Source organism: Aulonocara stuartgranti, assembly GCF_965226115.1.
Source record: "Aulonocara stuartgranti genome assembly, chromosome: 18".
Lineage (NCBI taxonomy): Eukaryota > Metazoa > Chordata > Actinopteri > Cichliformes > Cichlidae > Aulonocara > Aulonocara stuartgranti.
In genome coordinates this window covers 4,054,656-4,072,468 of record NC_138954.1, presented here as the reverse complement: position 1 = coordinate 4,072,468, position 17,813 = coordinate 4,054,656, and the positions used below count along the sequence as shown (strand labels likewise).

The following is a 17,813-nucleotide window of genomic DNA, read 5'->3' as shown; positions in this document are numbered from 1 at the left end:
GTTTTGTGTCAGAGCTCTGAGACTCCCAGGTCCTCAGTCCTCCAGATGAGCAGGTATTGTGTCCTTCTTCCCTGAAACCATGACTTCCTCCACAGAATCCGGACCACATTCACTCAGCCGCTCTATGCTGGACTTTAGCTTAGAGACATTGCTGAGTTAATTAAACTTCAGTCTTTCATGTTGTAGTTAGTTTAAATCTGAGGCTTAGAAAACAACTGTTTCCTAAGATTGAAAGCAAAAATAAATAAATACATTTTCAAGATAATGGCTCCAAAGCAATGACTACAGTCATTGCTCCAAGCATGAAGTTTTGGTGCCTGTGTCCACGTTACTAGCTGCTCTGTAAGGATTTGTTTCTGATTGGAATTCTCAGCCTGAGCTGAAGGGGGCGCTCCTTAAGCTTTCCGCAGATCCAACACAAGACGAGGACGAACGGAAACGATGCGTCTGTGTTACGGCTCAGCAATGTCTTCAGTTCAGTATATGAGAGACTTCATCAGGGATAGATTGACTGGCGTTGCTGAAGAAATCTTCTCAGAGGTTAAAAAAACGATCGTCCGGTATGAGGAGGAAATCAACCATCAGCTCAGGCTGCTGGATATCAGCCGGAAACCTGAGATAAAGTTACACATAATCGGTATGTAAAACTGGGATGACTCACGCAGCACCTAAATCACAGCCCAGTTTGTAGAATAAAATGAAGGCGCAGCTCTGAGGTTTTTTTTTTATTTTTTACATAAATAATAGAAGTGCTTCTCTTTGTCTTAAACGATAAGCGGCTAGCGGCAGTATTTAGGCTGGGCCTTGTAATTTAAAGTTAATGTTTTTAATACCACCGCTTCTGTTTATTCCCAGCGGATACACGTGAGTGTGGAGATTATGGAAACAATACCCGATCTGTTATTAATATTTCAACCATCCATTTACTTTAACAACCAAGTATAATAATTACTCTTCTCATTTCATTGATAACTTTCGTGTAAGTGAGAGATGGAGACTGAGGCTGTTAGTTGAGCTGTATCAACACAAAGAGAGCAAACTGTGCTGTAAGTTCATTAAATACAATCGCTTTCAAAGAAACAATAATAGGCAGAGTTTTCATCTCTAACGCCCGTATTTAATATGAAATTGAGATCATATTTGCTGCATCCGCACTTTAATTTGACCAAGAAACTGACAGAGTATTCCTGCTGTAAAACAAACAAACAAATGCGTGAATGCCTAATTAAAATGAATGCACTTATTTCCAGGTGAACTAAAACAATTCTCATGACAAAATGTGCTTCTCCACTGAGACTTCTGGTGTAAAAAATCTCATAAACAACACAATAAATGGTTGCAGGTCCAGTATAACAGAAACTGAGTAAAATATCATGCCTGTGTCACAAGATATGGAATACACAGCAGAATACAGTGTAAAAAAAAAGCAAGTGAGGGATCGGGGAAAGTTCACGGCATCTCTCTGGCTACATTCCTCGACCGTTGTCTAGGAAAGTTTTCTTGGCATCAGGGCAACGTTGGTTTGAGGCAAAAATGACAGTTTTTCAGATGTTCCACAAACTTTTTCCAGATCTTTATCATTCAGGGTCATTTTACATTGCCCTCAGCAGTGGCTCAGCAGTCTCTGCTCCAAGTAGGTTTAGCTGTTTATTACACTTTTACACTACGTTATTACACACTTAACAAGATCACATATTTGTTTCAACAGCTAATCAAACTTTATAATTTAATTTAATTTCTTTTAATTTAGCTGCTTTCTATATTGTAGTTGCAACCAACACATTTGTCCTCGAGAAGCCCTTGGGGCAAAATTATGGTTCGGCAATGGCAGTGCCTTAGCAGTCCGTTGGCAGACTGTGGGCAACTACTCATAGCCCATCTGTCTGCAGAGATCATCTGTGTGTACCACTAGTCTTTGGTCTACTCATGTTTGTGCTGTTATTAGTCTATCTGCCAGGAGAAGATTGAAGATAGACAGCAAGGGCCGACATCAACCGAGTGTTGATGTGTTGTGGTTTTCTTTCCTTTAATATCTAATAATAATATACATTTACATAGAATTTTTTCATTTCTACTTCTTTAGGTTGGTATATTTTGCTTCCAGTAGGCTGTTTAATTCAGGAAATAAATGTGTATGATCTGTCTCATGAAACACATGCGATCGTGCAAAAGTTTAGCATGGAGCCGCACTGTTTGCATTACAATTGCAATCACCTGTTGATACTAAATGCATGTTCATGTTATTATAATGTATATACAGCATTACAAAACAATGTTTTGATTAAAAATAAATAGATTTAATGAACCCTACTGATCAGACTCATGCCTGTGGACCTCAGTAATATAGTTCACAGGTATGTGACTTCCTTAATGTGCCACTTACCTACTCTGAGTGTCTTCCCCTCCAACAACACAAAAGCAATTCTGACATAACTGTGGTGTGGGCCTCTGTTTGTGAAGGCACCAGTGCCCAACATAAGTGGGGACTGAAAGTGTGACAACTTTGCTAATAAGACTGTCAGAACTCATTTCACTCATATGTGAGGGAAATGGTTACATATGCTGGGATATAGTTGCTCAGGTGGGTGTTTTGCCATCATCACATTAGTAAATGTTTTCTTGTGTGTTTTTGTTCCTCAAGACCTCCCAGACGAAGATGAATGTAAGGAAGAAGAGGATATGGATAACCAGCAGGTCTGTAACCAGGAGAGTCACTCCAATCTGGACCAGCAGGATTCAGATTCTCAGCAGACTAAAGAGGAAGAGGAGGAAATTTGCACCAGTCTGGAGGGAGAACAGCTTGTACTGAAGCACGAAGGCAAAGGCATCCTCGTCTGGGCCAGGGAAGACCAGGACAGACTAAGTGACACCAACTGGAAACCTGAAATAAACTCACACAGAATAGGTATGTAAAACTGTAAAGGTCTTAGAAAAATAAATATGACTCAATTTGGATGCTAATCAGAGCTCAGAGTTACTTTTAGGAAGAATTTAAGGACTAACTGCAATAAGTAACTGTAATGCATTTTTTTTCCTAAACTGTGAACATTTAACATTAAACCTACAGTTTGTGTCAGTTGAAGGTAAAAGCACCTTATCCAATCTGAATATAGGGATTTGTTTATTTCACTAAAATTATTTTAAATATGTTTATGTTTGCTGTTGAAGGTTACTAAAACAAGTTGAAGTCCAGCTGAAATCTGTTGGTTGAGAAGAAATAGTTTTGAGATTACTATACTACTATAAGCTGAAAATGAGATTCAGTGGATTTTAATTCATCCCCTTTGTGGCAAAGTGCTCAATAAATATAGCAAAACATAAACACAAGTTAATGGCAGAAGAAGCTACAGTGTAACAAGGTGAAGGTTTTTCCTACGTTGAAGAATTTTTGACACCCGTCAAAATAAAACCACAAGAAACAAAATTATACCTGAGTGTAAAAAATCCAAGCATTCAGCAAACGTGTTACTCAAACACCCAGCGGTTAAAGATGCAGAACATGAACTTGAATATGCCCGATTTCGAACAGTAAGCTCACAAGCCTTCGTTATGACAAGGTTAATGTTTCAGCATCTGTGTCCAAGTCCTTACTGTGCCCTCTCAGTATCAGAGAAAATAAAGACCCAACAGATTAACTTTCGTTTCTAATAAGAATGTAATTATAGCAGGAAATCCAACATGTTTATTGCTGTTAGAATCATCTGCAGCTAACGCTTAATCTTACACTTCCTCTGGGAACATTATCAATATTTTGATATTTTGATGAGCCAATTTCACGATAAAATTTTTCTATTTTACATACTTACCTGTTTTTGCTGTCACATGACTATGCAGGCATAAAATAGTGACACAAAAGTCGCACATTTGGAAAAATCAAAAGGAGCCTTTATTTATAAACCATTTTCCAGTCCACTTGTCTTCATGGTAAAAGGGAGTTTTTCTTTGGCGTTTATGCTCAGTGATTGCTGTAGAGCTGCATTAATGATGCTTCTTCATCCTACCATCATGAACAATCCTTCCTTCCTGAATGTAGACAGTGGCATTATTTTAGAGTCAAGCAATGCTTTATCGAGACTCCTACGGATGAAGATTAAAATGTATTTTTTTTTTCAGATGTTTCAGTTTTTTCTTTTTCAATTTGTCCCTTCAGACCTCCAACATCAGCATGTCTCTAAGGAGGAGGAGGAGGATCTCACAGACCAGCAGGTCTGTAAGCAGGATAAGAACTCCAGTCTGGACCTGGATGACTCAGAGCCTCCACAGATTAAAGAGGAAAAGGAGGAACCTTGTACCAGTCAGGAAAGGGAGCAGCTTGGACTGAAGCAGGAGTCTGATAATTTTGTGGTGACCCACGAGGAAAGTGATCACAGTGAACCAGAAGCACACAGTGACCGGAAACTGTCTTGCAACTCTCCTGGACCAGAGAGTCAGTGTAACACTGACACAAGTAAAAAGTCTGTAAAGTGTGACACTTGTGGAAAAGCTTTTCACGATAAATCCAGACTAACTAAACATTTGAAAATTCATACAGGCGAGAAGCCACATTCTTGTAGCACCTGTGGAAAAAGATTCAGTCAAATTATAAACTTGAAAACTCACATGAGAATTCACACGGGCGAGAAGCCATATTCTTGTAACACCTGTGGTAACTCATTCAGTCAGAAATCAACTTTGGCACATCACATCAGAATCCACACAGGTGAGAAGCCACATTCTTGTAGCACGTGTGAGAAAACATTTACCTGGAAATCAGAACTGAAACGTCATATGAGAATTCACACAGGTGAGAAGCCGTATTCTTGTAGCACCTGTGGGAAAACATTCAGTCGAAAATCAACATTAAAAACCCACGTGAGAGTTCACACAGGTGAGAGGCCCTATTCTTGTAACACCTGTGGGAAAGAATTTACGGTTTCATCAACATTGAAAACTCATATAAGAATTCACACAGGGGAAAAGATACACTCTTGTAGCATATGTGGGAAAAGATTCATTCAGATTATCCATTTGAAAAGACATATGAAAATTCATACAGTTTAAAGGTTTTTACTTACTTACAAAATTTGGGAGAGCTTTAGTTGTAATAATAATGATTATTATTATTATTATTATCTCCACAGTAATAATCTAATAATTGTTAATTATATTTATTCCTTAGTCATTTTCTGAACAGGTTTAAAAGCTGCTAGAAAGTAAGACAAGACCAAAAATATTGTATCATTATGGATTCAAGGTCACTTCATGTGTTGTGGTGTTGACTTTCTTGAGGCGCAAACTTCAGCATGTGCCTGTCCTCTTGAACTGTATTTACAACTGTTGTTGTTTTGTTTTTTTTTAACTTAAGTATTTCAATTAATTAATTCATTGAAAATTTTAAGGTGTAATCTCTGAAATATCAGAGCGCTCTGTCTTGTTTCACACTTTTTTTTCTCATATTGTTTTACATAAATTCAGAAAATGCTTTTTTCACTACTTGAACTTGCCTCACTCTGTTTTATAAGCCTACTTTAATCAATGATGCACACATATGATATTTATGTGCTATAACTGCTGGTTTACAGTGGAAATTGCATGTAAATGTGACAGTAAATAACTTTTAATACGTTAGTCTCATCAATGCTTTTGACCCTAAATCAGACATTTTAAAATGGAAGTCTAACAAATACGTACAAAATAGATCAGTGAGGGGACAATTATTTTATTTTACAGCATTGTTGATTTTCACCACTGACCAGTCTGATTTTCCATCAGACTGGTCAGTGGGCAGTGATTTCAGGTTACTTTTACAGCATGTGTTACCATGGTGATATACCTCAATAAGATGTAAACCGCCTTTCTAGTACAAAAAACCCATACTGAGACTAGGTTAACCTAACATGAATATGATAACCCTGCTTTGTAGTACAAAGGGATGTACCATGGATGGAGATTAAAAGGTTAGATTGTGTCAGTGGCTCTCTTTTTTCCCTTGCTAAATCACCAAGGTAACTGATTCTGAACACAAACCCTGCTCAGTAGCAGGTTATGTTCTGAGGTTTGATTTAAAAATCAGCTGGAAGTGCCACACTTTCACTGACTTTTTACGTAGAGTATGTTTTTAGTACAATGTATATTGAAATGTATTATCTGTGGGCTAGATCATCAGATTTACCAAAAGTCTTATCTTTTTTGCAACACTGTTGCATTTTACTGACAAACTGATTTGTACTTTATAGATTTTTACGGCCTTTTATCATTATTATCTGATTGGAGAAGGCTGCACTCATATAGGAATCACTTTCTATGGAAAAAGAGTCATATGATGTATCCCCATTTATGTGAGTGTGTGCAAAGCTAGTTGTGGTCTATTCCCCACTTGAATCTCCTCATACAGTCCTGATCAAAAGTTTAAGACCACTTGAAAAATGGCAAAAAAAATTATATTTTGCATGGTTGGATCTTAACAAGGTTCCAAATAGAGCTTCAACTTGCAACAAGAAGAAATGGGAGTGAGACAAAACATTTTGAGCATGCAATTTATTGAAAACCACATTTAAACTGAAACAGGCTGTTTTACAGTTTATCAAAGGTTTAGGACCACACCTCCAAAAAAATCTGTAACCCCCCCCCCAAAGCAAAAATCAAAGTTCCAAACATAAACTTGGTAATGGGTAGCTCCACCATTATGTTGTTGATACTTCAAATATTTGTTTGATGCAAGCACTTCCATGAGGTGAGTGGGAACATTTTTCCAAGTGATGAAGGCGGCCACATGAAGGACATCTGCTATCTGGAACTGTTGTCCATTTTTGTAAACTTCCCTTGCCATCCATCCCCAAAGGTTCTCAATTGGATTTAAATCAGGGGAATGGGCCAAAAAGAGTGGAAGAAGTCCCTTGTCCTGTGGGCACTGTGTACTGTAGCGCTATCCTGTTGAAAAACCCAGTCGTTACCACGCAGACGAGGGCCCTCAGTCATGCTCTCTGCAACATCTGGACATAGCCAGCGTTTGACGCGCATGCACCTCCTGTGGCACATAGGAAACATCTCAGGTGGGATCTGCCTGTCATGCCAGTAATGTTGGAAACCATCAGGACCATCAAGGTTAAATATTTTTCATCAGACAATAAAACTTTCTATCACCTTTCAATGTCCCATGTTTGGTGCTCTCTTGCAAAGTCCAAACGGACAGTTCTGTGGCATTCAAGGAGACGAGGCCTTTGAAGACTTTTTTTTTGTTTTTGAAGCCCTGCGGTCTCAGATGCTATCTGATGGTTATGGGGCTGCAGTCAGCACCAGTAACGGCCTTAATTTAGGTTGAGGTTCGTCTAGTTTCTTGACAGACAGCCAATTGGATCCTCCAGCTGTGGTTAAACTGAAGGTGATATTAGTCTCATTCTATGTCCTGTATATGTTATATACAAGGTGAAGTGCTGCATGAATTGTAACAATAAAGTTTCTGTTTCTGTGGAACACAGTTTTGGGCTTTCTATATTCTCATAGTTACAACTTCAATGAGAAATAGAGGGCAGCAAAAGACTAGTGTGGGATCCAGTCTGTGTAACTGAAGAAAAGAAGTGTAAAAGTCAGTTTGTGTGCTGAGTTTTATTTTATCGGCAAGTTTTTTTATTTTTCCTTTGTTTGTTTTTATCACTATCAGTAATTTCTCTGTTCATTTTTGTTATCTGAATTATTGTAGAGAACAGAATTACTAATTTAGCAGATTTACATGATGAACTGAAAAGCATGACATTATATTTCTATGGGTTTTGAACAGAAAATGGGTAAACACATAGGAATCATTTAGTGCTTCTCTTCCTGGAATAAAGTCTGATAACCCTCACTCTTCTTCCTACTGTGAGGCAGAGAGAGCTGGAGGTGAGTCAACAAAACATCCAGCAGAGAATCCAGGACAGAGAGAAAGATGTGAAGCTGCTTCAACAGGAGGTGGAGGCCATCAATCAGTCTGCTGATCAAACAGTGGAGCACAGTGAGAAGATCTTCACTGAGCTGATCCATCTCATCCAGAAAAGAAGCTCTGATGTGAAGCAGCAGATCAGATCCCAGCAGGAAACTGAAGTGAGTCGAGTCAAAGAGCTTCAGGAGAAGCTGGAGCAGGAGATCACTGAGCTGAAGAGGAAAGATGCTGAGCTGAAGCAGCTCTCACACACAGAGGATCACATCCAGTTTCTACTAATGGCCTGAGGAGGGCAGCAATACGCCACTGATATGACCAGTTTCCCGGAAATTCAGAAGAACAGCGGAAGATGCCACAACCCTTACTTGCTCGACGTGTTCATGTACCGTTAGCTCGCTTAACAGCGAAATTCTTTAGCTGTTGAAGCAACAGTGCGAGTTTATAAAAGAAAGGCTGACTGATGCTGAAGAATTACAGGTATGGAAAAAAAAACCTCTGCCCGGGGCGCGATCTGATATCGTCGTGTTGGTGTTGTTCCCAGATCAACATAGTAAATGTTGTTCCAGGATCAACATTGCAAGTGACCAATCAGAATGTTGTGACGTCATACTTTTGCGACCTCGGGAAAAAGTCGCAAAAGTACCGCCGTAAAACAAAAAAGTGTACTTAAGCTGCGAGAAACCGCCTCTGTCCGCCGATCAACGGACCCTGGGGGTCACTGAACTAACACAGGTGTAGGACTCGTGTAGGACCCTGATCGGAGCTCAGTTTGTAGGCTAACAGACTAAAACCTGGCGTAGAAACGCTCCATTTCTTTAAACTGTAAACTTTGAGTTTTAAACATCCAGTGAAACACACACAAGTGACGTTAGCAGGAGATGAAATCACACTTTAAACTCACATAATGAGAAAAAACGGTCCACTCCGTGCAGAAACGGGACTTTACTGGATTATTAAATACTGCAAACTCTCTGAAGGCAGCTGTATTCATCAGTGGACCTGTACCGCCGGTGTTCCAGATCTACTGGCGTTTAGATCAACTGGCGTTGGTCGAACAGATGTGTGGCAGTCTTGCGTTTCAGGAGCTGCTACCGACAAACCAGCAAAAAAAAAAACGCCAAATGTGTCATCTGTGACACTTGTGAGGTTATCTCAAACACACTCCGTCAGTCTTGATGCTGTTGAACAACAAAATGTATAAAAATGTGGCGAGTTTACCTGGTGATATCCTCACGCGCGACGCGATCGCGAAAACGGCAAACAAGTAACACCACGCCGTTGTTGTTCACGGGACAGCAAGAGTAAACGATCGGGAGACTCTAGTCGTCGTTATCGTTCCCTTGCACGGTTTATTTCTCCGGTTTCACCGTTTTTGCTCCACAACTAAAGCGAGCAGTTTACTTTGTGCACTAACATGGAGTCGAGTCAACCAGCGCCACCTCTGGCCAAGTGCCACAGCCTACAGCCAGATCAACTGGTGACACACATCTGCACCACGTTTGAATTCGTTACATGCACATTTGTACCTTTCAATTGTGTCTGTTTGTGCGTCTGCAAATAAACCTTTGAAAAGAATGAAATGACACTAATATTTCACTAGTGTTGTAACATCACATGTCGTTAGCGTAGTCTGTCTGTGTCTTTTCTCTGCAAACAAACATTTTAGAGTTGGTTGTTATATACAGTCTGTATAAGTGTGGTTAATCTAATAAACATGTGTAAGGAGATGGCAGTTACTGTGAATGTACAGCAGGTGAATAGTAATAAACAGTCAGACAATGACTCTGACAATCTCATTCAATCTTGCAGATTGCACCTTCTGTGGAAAGTGGTACCACACAGTGTGTGTGGACGTCCCCTGTGCAGAAGGCGACTACAAATGTTGTGGGTGCTAAATAAACAGAAACAAATGATCCCTGTTGTCTTTGCTTACTGATGTTTTCAGTGTTGACAATCCACATTGCTGGAATTGCATCTGTCAACATGTTTGTGGGTAGATTTGGATGTACCAGGGGTAAGTGCAGTCACTCAGCCTCTACTCAATGTGATCATAGCAGCAGGTGCAGATGTGTCACAAGTTAATCTAGTAGTAGGCTGTGGTAGTAGTGGACTGACCTCCATTTGAAACTGCTCCAGCTGCTGTGTGATAGTGGATCTGCTACAAATTGAAGATCATATGGAAGTTTTGGAAATTAACCCTTGTATTATGTTGAAAAACAAAAAAGTGACATTGATTTTGTTGCAGGTAATTTTGACCCGTACTGTGTAAATCCACTCAGAATTGTCAAGAAACTGCAATAAAACAATAGCAACTTTATTTCCCATCAGATAAACATGTAGAACACAGACATACAACAGTTAGACTTTCCATAACTATTTTAGGAACAATTTGGTTTTTCGTTCTTACAAACACATTTCTTCTGAACTTGCCCAACGTTCTCAGTTTTTCAATGCTCAACATTTTCGATTTTGTCCACATGATGGACAGAATGTAACTGTGTGCTTTCTGCAGATGTGCTTCTTGCATTTCTCACAAAAAGTGCTTGTTTTCAAACAGGAATCTTCCTAACTAAGATTTAAAACAAAAGATTTCTACGTCTCCTCCAGTCTCACAAACAGATGACAAACCAAGCGACACACCTGAGTCACTGACTTTCTTAAATCCACTCACTCTCACTGGCTGTTTATTACTAATCACTGTGTAACTGCTGTGAATTCAAAGTTACTGCCGTCTCCTTACAAATCTTCATTGGATTAACCACACTTATACAGACTGTATATAACTCCAGCCATGTTGATGGATTGCCTATATTGGCTGGAAATATTCATTTCCAGAGAAAGGACACAGACAAACGATACTTACAGGATGTGATGTGACAACAACACTAATGAAATATTGATGTGTCATATTTGTCCAAGGCGTATTTCATTGTTATGGAAAAAGAGAATATCAAAATCATGATGACCAATTGGAGTAGTGATTTCTATGACTTTGTGTATATAATTTGGAATTTTGTACAAATGTAGGTCAATAAGGAATATATGATATCATTTCATTCTTTTCAAAGGTTTATTTGCAGACGCACAAACAGACACAATTGAAAGGTACAAATGTGCATGAAACGAATTCAAAAGTGCTGCAGATGTGTGTCACAAGTTGATCTGGCTGTAGGCTGTGGCACTTGGCCAGAGGTGGCGCTGGTTGACTCGACTCCATGTTAGTGCACAAAGTAAACTGCTCGCTTTAGTTGTGAAGCAAAAACGCTGAATTCGGAGAAACAAACCGTGCGAGGGGAACGATGACGACGACAAGAGTCTCCCGATCGTTTACTCTTGCTGTCCTGTGAGCAACATCGGCGTGGTGTTACTTGTTTGCTGTTTTCACAATCGCGTCGCGCATGAGGATATCACCAGGTAAACTCGCCACATTTTTAAACATTTTGTTGTTCAACAGCATCAAGACTGACGGAGTGTGTTTGAGATAACCTCACAAGTGTCACAGGTGACACATTTGGCGTTTTTTTGCTGGTTTGTCGGTAGCAGCTCCTGAAACGCAAGACTGCCACACATCTGTTCGACCAACGCCAGTTGATCTAAACGCCAGTAGATCTAAACGCCAGTAGATCTAAACGCCAGTAGATCTGGAACACCGGTCAGAGGAGGAGACGAGAGATTCAGCAGGTTGTTTACACTGAATAAATGGCTTATATCAGCATGTGCTGACCACTCAGTGCATTTTATCAACAACTTTAATATTTTTTGGGAATGCAGGCATCTGTTTAAAGCAAATGGATTTAATTTTAACAAGTCGGGGGTTAAACTGTTCACGTCCAACTTGTTTTATTCCATACGTCATCCATCTGTGCTTGGTGCCAAGGCTGAGATAAACGAGGAGTTATCTCATAAAGAGGAACAAACAGTACTCCAAGAACAGACAAAGCCCAGCAGAAACCTTGAGGAGGAGCTCCATCTGCCCCCACCCGGGAAGAGCCTCAGAAAGGAGAGACATCTGAGGCAAGAAGAGGGGTCCCTATTTGCCTCCAACTCTCAAAACTTCCATATGATCTTCAATTTGTAGCAGATCCACTATCACACAGCAGCTGGAGCAGTTTCAAATGGAGGTCAGTCCACTACTACCACAGCCTACTACTAGATTAACTTGTGACACATCTGCACCTGCTGCTATGATCACATTGAGTAGAGGCTGAGTGGCTGCACTTACCCCTGGTACATCCAAATCTACCCACAAACATGTTGACAGATGCAATTCCAGCAATGTGGATTGTCAACACTAAAAACATCAGTAAGCAAAGACAACAGGGATCATTTGTTTCTGTTTATTTAGCACCCACAACATTTGTAGTCGCCTTCTGCACAGGGGACGTCCACACACACTGTGTGGTACCACTTTCCACAGAAGGTGCATTCAGTCTGCAAGATTGAATGAGATTGTCAGAGTCATTGTCTGACTGTTTATTACTAATCACCTGCTGTACATTCACAGTAACTGCCATCTCCTTACAAATGTTTATTAGATTGACCACACTTATACAGACTGTATATAACAACCAACTCTAAAATGTTTGTTTGCAGAGAAAAGACACAGACAGACTACGCTAACGACATGTGATGTTACAACACTAGTGAAATATTAGTGTCATGTCATTCATTTCAAAGGTTTATTTGCATGACGCACAAACAGACACAATTGAAAGGTACAAATGTGCATGTAACGAATTCAAACGTGGTGCAGATGTGTGTCACAGGTTGATCTGGCTGTAGGCTGTGGCACTTGGCCAGAGGTGGCGCTGGTTGATTCCACTCCATGTTAGTGCACAAAGTAAACTGCTCGCTTTAGTTGTGGAGCAAAAACGCTGAAACCGGAGAAATAAAACGTGCGAGGGGAACGACAAGAGTCTCCCGATCGTTTACTCTTGCTGTCCTGTGAACAACATCGGCGTGATGTTAATTGTTTGCTGTTTCGCGATTGTGTCGCGCGTGAGGATATCACCAGGTAAACTCGCCACATTTTTATAAATTTTGTTGTTCAACAGCATCAAGACTGACAGAGTGTGTTTGAGATAACCTCACAAGTGTCACAGATGACACATTTGGCGTTTTTTTTGCTGGTTTGTCGGTAGCAGCTCCTGAAACGCAAGACTGCCACACATCTGTTCGACTAACGCCAGTTGATCTAAACGCCAGTTGATCTAAACGGCAGTTGATCTAAACGCCAGTTGATCTAAACGCCAGTAGATCTGGAACAGCGGCTTTCCAGGACTTGATACCGACAAAGCAGGAAGTAATCAGTGTGAATACGTCGCCTACAAATGGCACTTTGTGGGGTTGGCTAAACACAACAATCTGTCATTCATATTGTTTTGAAAAAGAAACATAAAATAACCTCAGAGTTTAACTGGTGATACTCCCACGCGTAAGCATACCGCGAATACAGCAATAAGCAAATAACAGTGCCTATTCAAAACAGGCGAAAGTTAATTAACAGTATAGAAAATGTTCTAGTCTTCATTATTATTTTCCCACATATTGTTATTACTCTGATGTGACCTGAGGGTTGTCAAACTGACAGACAAAGCGTCCAGTTTACATCAAAAGCAGAGTCCACTCCACTAGTGGCACCTGTGGGGAAGTGCCATTGCCTAAACAATATTAACCTGTGACACACCTACACCTGAATTCCTAGAGCTTCCTGCTTTAGCAGGTATCGCTTATCAATAAGCAAGCTGCTGAAAGTAGTTTTTATTTGAGCAACGTATTCATACTCTTGCTGAGATATATTTGCTTATGTGTGTTCTCCTATAATCACATTAGATCTTTTTCTTGTGTTCATCTAAGACAACCAACAGCAACATGAACTGTAATGAGGGGAAGGGTCTGGATGTCCAGCAGGTCTGTAACCAGGAAAGTAACTCCACATTGGACCCACAGGACCCAGAGCATCCACAGATTAAAGAGGGAGAGCAGCTTGTAGTGAAGCAGGAGGCTGAGGGCATCATCATCTGGACTGGAGAAGAGCGGCTCAGACTGCTGGATACCATCTGGAAACCTGAAATAACGACATACAGTAAAGGTATGCTAAACTGCCCTTAAAAATAATGAAGTAACATTTCTTTTTCTTAGCATAGCAGGAATCTGCAATAAGTAAAATTAATGCACCTCTGCAGACTGCAGTGTAAATGGTGGCTTGGTGGCTCTTTGACAGTAACTTTGACATGCAGCAGTGGCTTCACTGTTCTTATACACAAAACAAACAATTATCCACACAAACTACATATCAACACACTAACTACACTCCAAACATGCTACACATCACAAATCTCTCACATCTCAAAACTCAATCTCTCTCTTCCTACCACTGACCTTAGACAGTAAATGTGACAATAGTATTCCGGAAAAAATTATGGGGTATATTTTTTATTTATCACTTTTTAAATTTTTTTTTTTTATCACATTTACCACTTTTAACACAAAAATGGACACTCAGGGTTGTTTTGGGTTGAAATAGCATCTTGTTGCTATGTGTCATCTTAAATTGGTCAGGTGATCGGTTTACCATGGCTACTTTATTCTTCCTCAGCCAATCAGCAGCACCCGTGTGATTGTCCCCCCCCCCCAGCTCCTGGTTAAATGAAAAATAGTAACGTGTCCGCACCACATTTTCTTATTAGTAACTGTAACAGCGTTGTAAACATAGAAATAGTAATTAGTTATAGTACTAGTTACTGACAAAAGTAACAGCGTTAGTAACATTGTTACTTAACGCCATTATTCCCATCATTGCATTTTAAGGATGCAAAAAAATGTTAATTCATGTGAAAGAAATTCACCAGAATGCAAGAAGTGAAGTGTCTGCACCCCTACAGAGACACAAATCCAACAGCAGAAGTTTCTTTTTTTTGTCATCAGTTTAAGTTAAAGATTAAGTTTTTTTCTCTGTAGAATGGAAATGTGTGAAATTTAATTTGATCAATTCCCAGGATTAATTAATGGATTAATTTTTAGATTCAGTTTTCATAATATACAATTCAGAATTTCTAAAGTTGAAGTTGATCATATAAGAAGAGTTTTTTTCATGGTGTTTGGACGTGTGCAGTCAAAGTGTTTACCACGATATAAGAGGTCAGAGCCAGCATTCCCAAACTAAATTAAATTGGAAGAAAACCAATATCTTTAAAATTCATACATATTTAGTATCACAAACATCCAAATACTCAACAATTTGCTTCAGTGTCCAAATAATTTGTCACATTTGTACACTCTAAATTTCAGTGGTACATGTGAGCAACCTGTTCATAGTTCACAACCATTAAAGTTCTGCTAATCGTTAAAATTAGAATATATTTTTGTCCACTTGTCCCTTCAGATCTTGCGCAACAGTGTGTCTTTAAGCAAGAGGATCTGCATGACCAGCAGGTGTGTAACCAGGAGAGGAACTCCAGTTTGAACCACGAGGACCCAGAACTCCCATGGATTAAAGAGGAACCAGAGGAACTTTGCACCAGTGAGGAAGGAGAACAGCTTTTATTGAAGGAGGAGACTGATACCTTTATGGTGACTTTTGATGAAAGTGAACATGAACCAAACAGAGACCAGCTCCTTTCTCACAACTCTCCTGCACCAGAGAGCCAGCATCAAGGAGGAAATGAGCATGTGGAATCAGAATCTACTAGAAAACCAGAGCTGAAGAACAGTAACAGTGTAAACAACTCTCCAGTGCCAGAGAATCAGTGTAAAACTGGCAAAAGTAAAAAGTCTCTAAATTGTGACACTTGTGGAAAGACTTTTCAGTACGAATGTCACTTGACAAAACATGTAAGAATTCACACAGGTGAGAAGCCTTTTTTTTGTAGCACCTGTGGGAAATGTTTTGGTCAGAAATCAGGACTGGAAACTCACATGAAAATTCACACAGGTGAGAAGCCACATTTTTGCAGTATCTGTGGAAAAGGATTCAGTCAGATGATAAACCTGAAAACTCATATGAGAGTCCACACAGGTGAAAAGCCATATTGTTGTAGCACATGTGGAAAAACCTTTAGTGCCTTGTCAGCCTTCAAAACCCACATTAGAATTCACACAGGTGAGAAGCCATATTGTTGTAAGACTTGTGGGAAACGATTCACTCAGAAATCTGGACTGGAACATCATATGAAAATTCACACAGGTGAGAAGCCACATTCTTGCATTACCTGTGGGAAAAGCTTCAGTCGTATGAAGTCCTTGAAAACTCACATGCGAATTCATACAGGTGAGAAGCCACATTCTTGCATTACCTGTGGAAAAAGTTTCAGTCATATGATGAACTTGAAAACCCACATGAGAATTCATACAGGTGAGAAGCCATATTCTTGTAGCACCTGTGGGAAAAGATTTAGCGATTTATCAGGATTCAAAAAACATAAAATGATTCATACAGGTGAGAAGCCCCACCCTTGTAACACCTGTGGAAAGAGATTCAGTGACATGACGAATTTGAAAGCTCACATTAGAATTCACACAGGTGAGAAGCCATATTGTTGTAACACTTGTGGGAAACGATTCAGTCAGAAATCTGGAGTGAAAATTCATATGAAAATTCACACAGGTGAGAAGCCACATTCTTGCATTACCTGTGGGAAAAGCTTCAGTCATATGACGTCCTTGAAAACTCACATGAGAATTCACATGCCTGAGAAGCCACATTCCTGTGGCAATTGCGGGAAAAGTTTTGTTCAGCTGATACACTTGAAAAGGCACATGAGAATTCATACTAGTTAAGTTTTAAAATGTGGAATGTACTTTATTATAGAAAAACAAGAATGGATAAATAATTTATTGACACTTGTATTCTATAGCCAAGATTACATCACTCTATCCAAAAGCTGGAAAGTGACACAAATAAGTAAAAGTCATTATGGATTTGAACAGTGTTGTCCGTTATTTCCCAATGTTTTCTTTATGTTTGACACTGCTTAGGTGAAATCAGAAAATGTTGTTTTAATTATTTAAATAAACATATCTCTCTTTTTTTTTTTTTTTTTTTGCAAATGTGGGGTTTTTATTTCTTCCAGAGAGAGATATAGAATGAGAAGGATTTTTTTACTCAGATCTTAGAATGATACCGTCACGGCTGCGGTGGCAGACGTGTGGTGACTGTGAGAGAGGACCCAGACGCTGGCACTGTCTTGGACGTGAGCGAGCTTTATTTACACACTGGTGGCACAAACAGAAACATGGGGAGGAAAACAAAACCTAAAGGTGACCTAATTTGGTAATGACTAACAAAACTAACCTAAACAGACAACTGTGGTAGAAAACGCAGGGAAGAAACACAGATGGACAAGCAACGAACATGAGAGGACACACACTATGGCTGTGTCCCAATTAAGAGACCGCACGCTTGAAGTACACATTTTGAGTACGATTACGTCACCGCCACGGGACGACGGCTGTCCCAATTCGAAGTGTACTTCAAATGCATACTCCAAATGCGCCGTCGATTTTCCCAAATATCAAGCGTGGTCCGGTGCACGCTTCGTGGTCCCATATATCCCACAATTCATAGCGCAGCGGTGGGTGTGGATAATTTTGCCGCAAAATACGGCAGAAGGCAGAAAGGAGCGGCCGAAGACTGAACTGTCAAAAGTAAGTACTGAATATGATGTCTCTTATTTATGTGCGAATGTTTAATAATGAAGAACATTAAAACATTAATGTTGGCCACATGTTGGCAAAGTTATGTGACATTAGTGATGTTTTAAAGCCTCTACTTCAAAATATATATATAGTTGACCTTAATTTTACAGAGAATGTGATGATTTTATGGATAATTAAAGTCAGTCATATATCCACAAACACAACAAGCTGAAAGTCAGTGAATGCTGCTCGGTTTGCAGTCCTGAATATCACGGCACAA

General features: G+C 39.7%; 2 protein-coding genes across 6 annotated transcripts; both read left to right on the top strand.

The window, feature by feature from the left end:
- Window positions 1-439: 439 nt before the first annotated feature.
- On the top strand, window positions 440-5,947 carry LOC309694689 (uncharacterized protein). Its single transcript, XM_082514902.1, has 3 exons — window positions 440-637; window positions 2,642-2,905; window positions 4,151-5,947. Exons 1-3 carry the CDS (start codon window positions 442-444, stop codon window positions 5,038-5,040), a joined length of 1,350 nt encoding a protein of 449 aa, XP_082371028.1. The 5' UTR covers window positions 440-441; the 3' UTR covers window positions 5,041-5,947.
- A 186-nt stretch (window positions 5,948-6,133) lies between these two features.
- Window positions 6,134-16,882, top strand: LOC309693525 (uncharacterized protein). Of its 5 annotated transcripts, XM_082512823.1 has the most exons (4): window positions 6,135-8,374; window positions 11,775-12,018; window positions 13,754-13,988; window positions 15,282-16,882. In XM_082512823.1, the coding sequence occupies exons 2-4, from the start codon at window positions 12,013-12,015 to the stop codon at window positions 16,673-16,675; spliced, it is 1,635 nt and encodes a 544-aa protein (XP_082368949.1). In that variant the 5' UTR covers window positions 6,135-8,374; window positions 11,775-12,012; the 3' UTR covers window positions 16,676-16,882. The 5 variants fall into 5 exon arrangements, with proteins under 5 accessions (XP_082368951.1, XP_082368949.1, XP_082368952.1 ...); XM_082512825.1 differs by lacking the exon at window positions 11,775-12,018 and having other exon boundaries at window positions 6,134-8,374; XM_082512826.1 differs by lacking the exon at window positions 6,135-8,374 and having other exon boundaries at window positions 9,923-12,018; window positions 13,847-13,988.
- Window positions 16,883-17,813: the final 931 nt, after the last annotated feature.

Coding starts and splice junctions, on each gene's coding strand:
- LOC309694689 (XM_082514902.1), top strand. CDS start 442: ATGCGTCTGTGTTACGGCTCAGCAATGTCTTCAGTTCAGTATATGAGA. Junction 638..2,641: donor GATAAAGTTACACATAATCG/GTATGTAAAACT, acceptor TTGTTCCTCAAG/ACCTCCCAGACGAAGATGAA. Junction 2,906..4,150: donor AATAAACTCACACAGAATAG/GTATGTAAAACT, acceptor TTGTCCCTTCAG/ACCTCCAACATCAGCATGTC.
- LOC309693525 (XM_082512823.1), top strand. Junction 13,989..15,281: donor AATAACGACATACAGTAAAG/GTATGCTAAACT, acceptor TTGTCCCTTCAG/ATCTTGCGCAACAGTGTGTC.